At 42.5% G+C, this 4,858-nt stretch overlaps 1 protein-coding gene across 1 annotated transcript in view; it reads right to left on the bottom strand.

Annotated features, from left to right (window-relative positions):
* Nucleotides 1-4,303, bottom strand: part of galnt14 (UDP-N-acetyl-alpha-D-galactosamine:polypeptide N-acetylgalactosaminyltransferase 14 (GalNAc-T14)) — a 223,414-nt gene extending 219,111 nt beyond the window's left edge. Inside the window, exon 1 of the mRNA XM_072449514.1 lies at nucleotides 3,948-4,303. Within this exon, the coding sequence (XP_072305615.1) occupies nucleotides 3,948-4,094 (147 nt within the window). The 5' untranslated portion in view covers nucleotides 4,095-4,303. The remainder of the gene's footprint in view (nucleotides 1-3,947) is intronic.
* Between the last annotated feature and the right edge of the window lie 555 nt (nucleotides 4,304-4,858).

The following is a 4,858-nucleotide window of genomic DNA, read 5'->3' as shown; positions in this document are numbered from 1 at the left end:
CCTCAACTCTTCCTCCTCTCTTCCTGCACTCTTCCTCCACTCTTCCTTCACCCTTCCTATACACTTCCTCCTCTCTTCCTCCTTTCTTCCTCCACTCTTCCTCCTCTCTTTCTCCACTGTTCCTCCACTCTTCCTTCACTCTTCCTCCTCTCTTCCTGCACTCTTCCTCAACTCTTCCTCCTCTCTTCCTCCACTCTTCCTCCTCTCTTCCTTCACTCTTCCTCCTCTCTTCTTCTACTCTTCCTCCTCTCTTCCCTCACTCTTCCTCAACTCTTCCTCCACTCTTCCTCAACTCTTCCTCCTCTCTTCCTTCACTCTTCCTCCTCTCTTCCTCCACTCTTCCTCAACTCTTCCTATACTCTTCCTCCTCTCTTCCCTCACTCTTCCTCAACTCTTCCTCCACTCTTCCTCAACTCTTCCTCCACTCTTCCTCAACTCTTCCTCCACTCTTCCTCAACTCTTCCTCCACACTTCCTCAACTCTTCCTATACTCTTCCTCCTCTCTTCCTGCACTCTTCCTCCACTCTTCCTCCACTGTCTCAACTCTCCCTTCACTCTTCCTCCTCTCTTCCTCCTCTCTTCCTGCACTCTTCCTCAACTCTTCCTTCACTCATCCTTCACTCTTCCTCCTCTCTTCCTCCACTTTCCTCCTCTTTCTCCTCTCTTCCTCCACTCTTCCTCATTCTTCCTCCACTCTTCCTCAACTCTTCCTATTCTCTTCCTCCTCTCTTCCTCCTCTCTTCCTTCACTCTTCCTCCTCTCTTCCTTCACTCTTCCTCCTCTCTTCCTCCTCTCTTCCTATACCCTTCCTCCTCTCTTCCTCCTCTCTTCCTATACTCTTCCTCCTCTCTTCCTCCTCTCTTCCTCCTCTCTTCCTCAACTCTTCCTCCAATCTTCCTCCAATCTTCCTCAACTCTTCCTCAACTCTTCCTCAACTCTTCCTCAACTCTTCCTATACCCTTCCTCCTCTCTTCCTATACTCTTCCTCCTCTCTACCTTCACTCTTCCTCCTCTCTTCCTCAACTCTTCCTCCACTCTTCCTACTCTCTTCCTCCTCTCTTCCTCCACTCTTCCTCATTCTTCCTCCCTCCCCTCCCCCTGTCTCTCTCTCTCTCTCTCTCTCTCTCAGTAAAAGTCTTAATCGTTCCTTTACTCGCGCTGTTGCTGTTTCCACTCGTTTAGCCTCAGACTTCTTCAGGGTCAAAGTTCAGACACGTTTCTGCTTCAGTGAAACTCGTCTGTGGAAAAACTCACAAAACTGCTAAAAACAAAGGATGAACAGATGAAAACAAAGAATGAACAGATAAAAACAAAGGATGAACAGATGAAAACAAAGGATGAACAGATAAAAACAAAGGATGAACAGATGAAAACAAAGGATGAACAGATGAAAACAAAGGATGAACAGATAAAAACAAAGGATGAACAGATGAAAACAAAGAATGAACAGATAAAAACAAAGAATGAACAGATAAAAACAAAGGATGAACAGATGAAAACAAAGGATGAACAGATAAAAACAAAGGATTAACAGATAAAAACAAAGAATGAACAGATAAAAACAAAGAATGAACAGATAAAAAAAAGGATGAACAGATAAAAACAAAGGATGAACAGATAAAAAAAAAGATGAACAGATAAAAACAAAGGATGAACAGATAAAAACAAAGGATGAACAGATAAAAACAAAGGATGAACAGATAAAAACAAAGAATGAACAGATAAAAACAAAGGATGAACAGATGAAAACAAAGGATGAACAGATAAAAACAAAGGATTAACAGATAAAAACAAAGAATGAACAGATAAAAACAAAGAATGAACAGATAAAAAAAAGGATGAACAGATAAAAACAAAGGATGAACAGATAAAAAAAAGATGAACAGATAAAAACAAAGGATGAACAGATAAAAACAAAGGATGAACAGATAAAAACAAAGGATGAACAGATGAAAACAAAGGATGAACAGATGAAAACAAAGGATGAACAGATGAAAACAAAGGAAGAACAGATAAAAACAAAGGATGAACAGATAAAAACAAAGGAAGAACAGATAAAAACGAAGGATGAACAGATAAAAACAAAGGATGAACAGATAAAAACAAAGGATGAACAGATAAAAAAAGGATGAACAGATAAAAACAAAGGAAGAACAGATAAAAACGAAGGATGAACAGATAAAAACAAAGGATGAACAGATAAAAACAAAGGATGAGCAGATAAAAAAAAGGATGAACAGATAAAAACAAAGGATGAACAGATAAAAACAAAGGATGAACAGATAAAAACAAAGGAAGAACAGATAAAAACGAAGGATGAACAGATAAAAACAAAGGATGAACAGATGAAAACAAAGGATGAACAGATGAAAACAAAGGATGAACAGATTAAACAAAAAAGCTAAAAACTGTTTGTTACAGAAAATCTTCAAAATGGACGTTTTTTAGAGTCGACGTGTCATAATTAGTTGATTCATCTTTAACATGAATTTACTGATAAACGAGGCATTTTACACAAAAATCGAACTCTTCTCAGACACAAACTCAATAAACTCTGACTAAAGAGAACTACAGCTTAAATAAAGCACAACGTATTATTCACTCGCTGTAGTTTGACTGTTGAGGCCTAAATGTACTTATTACAGCAAATATAATAAAACATGGAGTTAAATTAAAGATACGATTCTTAACGATTCGACTTTTCAGACAAAAACGCCAAAGAGTCAAAACAGTGAAAATAAAGAGAGAATAAAGTGTTTTTATGTCAGTTCTGTTCAATCAAAGAAAGAAAGAAAACATAATAATAAATAATCATAACAATAATCAAATTGATAAATGAATAATAATAAAATAAATACATAATAATAATAATAATAAATAATAATAATAAAATAAATAAATAAAATACAATGATATGATATTGTTGTTTTGTTGTTGTTGTTCTGCTCTGTTCAAATGTCTAAAGATAATTTCAGTGAATAATTTAACTTTTTGATAATGCATTTTATGGTTTAGCATTTATATTTATGGATTGGTTGAATATTACATTTGTTTAATATCCCTAAAGTAATATTCAGAAAACGCAGAAATATTCAGAAAAAGCAGTAATATTCAGAAAAAGCAGTAATATTCAGAAAATGCAGTAATATTCAGAAAATGCAGTCATATTCAGAAAACGCAGTAATATTCAGAAAAAGCTTCAAACGTGAGTGAAATGGTGAGAAACGAGAGTAAATGTTCTTTTCTCTTATGAATGAACACGTTTTCACACTATATTATTATAAATATATTTATAATACGATGCGTGAAAGTATTCCAAGTACTCAGAACACACAGTGACAGAACACGTTACACATACATGTATTTGCAGGTATTCAGTATTCTCAAGTATACTTCCAGCAGAGTCAAATGCTTTAGACTTTGTGTATTTGAAGTTAAAGGTAAAAATACAGCAGAAAAATACCTCGGATCTGGTTTATTCAAACATTTATCGATCCAAACGCTCGATTCAAAATAAAGACATATTTATGAACAATAATCAGAGTCAATCATTATTATTATTATGACGTGTTTTTCAAGAGAAATCTGATCACGAAAGCTCAAAAACACTTCAAATGCGTAACATTTTCTCTTGGTTTTGGGCTGATTTTTCATGTGAAGAGTAATCGGATAACCGCAGAAATCAGACTATGAAAGCTCTTTTATATTTAAAGAATAAAAATAAACACAATTGAAAAAAGACCAAGAGGAAAAAGACGAAAGAGAAACTGTTGGTAGTTAGATTGCACTAAGTTTAAACTCCCCGACCCTCGGACCCTCGGACCCTCGGACCCTCGGACCCTCGGACCCTCGGACCCTCGGACCCTCGGACCCTCGGACCCTCGGACCCTCGGACCCTCAGATCCTCGGACCCTCGGACCCCCGGACCCCGCGTGTCCGCCCTTTACCTGTGTGTTCCCGGGCTGCGCTGCTCCCGCCGTCCCGCCGCCGAGCTCCGGGAGCCTCCTCCGGCTCAGCACCAGCAGATACACGAGCGCCCCGAGCCACACGAGCACCGCCACGGCCACCGCGAGCCGCCGACACGCACGCCTCATGCCCCCGCTGGAGGGGGACGCACACCGGAGCAGGAGCCGCCAGAGGAGCCCCCAGCCTCGGCTCCGGGCTCCTGTCACCGCAGCATCTTCACCGAGCGCCGCGGGAGCCTTGCACCGGGGAGAGGAGCGTGCAGCGCGGGCACGGAGAGGCGCAGACACCGGGGGCTGCTGGAGGAGCGTGGCCGGGCAGAGGAGTGTACAGAGGGCAGAGGGAGCTCCGTGTGTCGGGCTCAGATCAACTATGCTGGAGCGGCTCCGGTGTGTGCGCGCGAGGACCGGGACCGGGCGCGCGAGGAGCTCCACCTGCCGCACGTGACGCGCGGCGCACGCTCGAGCCCGTGGGTGGTCTCTCTCTCTCTCTCTCCTCCCTCTCTCTCTCTCTCCTCTCTCTCCCTCTCTCCTCCCTCTCCCTCTCTCCTCCCTCTCTCCTCCCTCTCTCTCTCTCTCCCTCTCTCCTCCCTCTCTCCTCCCTCTCTCTCTCTCTCCCTCTCTCCTCCCTCTCTCTCTCTCTCTCTCCTCCCTCTCTCTCTCTCCTCCCTCTCTCTCTCCTCCCTCTCTCTCTCTCTCCCTCTCTCTCTCTCTCCTCCCTCTCTCTCTCTCTCTCTCTCCCTCTCTCCTCCCTCTCTCTCTCTCTCCTCCCTCTCTCCTCCCTCTCTCTCTCTCTCCCTCTCTCCTCCCTCTCTCCTCCCTCTCTCTCTCTCTCCCTCTCTCCTCCCTCTCTCCTCCCTCTCTCTCTCTCCTCCCTCTCTCTCTCTCCTCCCTCT

The sequence above is a fragment of the Eucyclogobius newberryi genome, unplaced genomic scaffold, assembly GCF_026437365.1.
Source record: "Eucyclogobius newberryi isolate DKJ021-1_F unplaced genomic scaffold, fEucNew1.0.hap1 SCAF_1, whole genome shotgun sequence".
Lineage (NCBI taxonomy): Eukaryota > Metazoa > Chordata > Actinopteri > Gobiiformes > Gobiidae > Eucyclogobius > Eucyclogobius newberryi.
The sequence above is the reverse complement of the archived record's forward strand: the minus strand, read 5'-3'. Positions and strand labels throughout refer to the sequence as shown.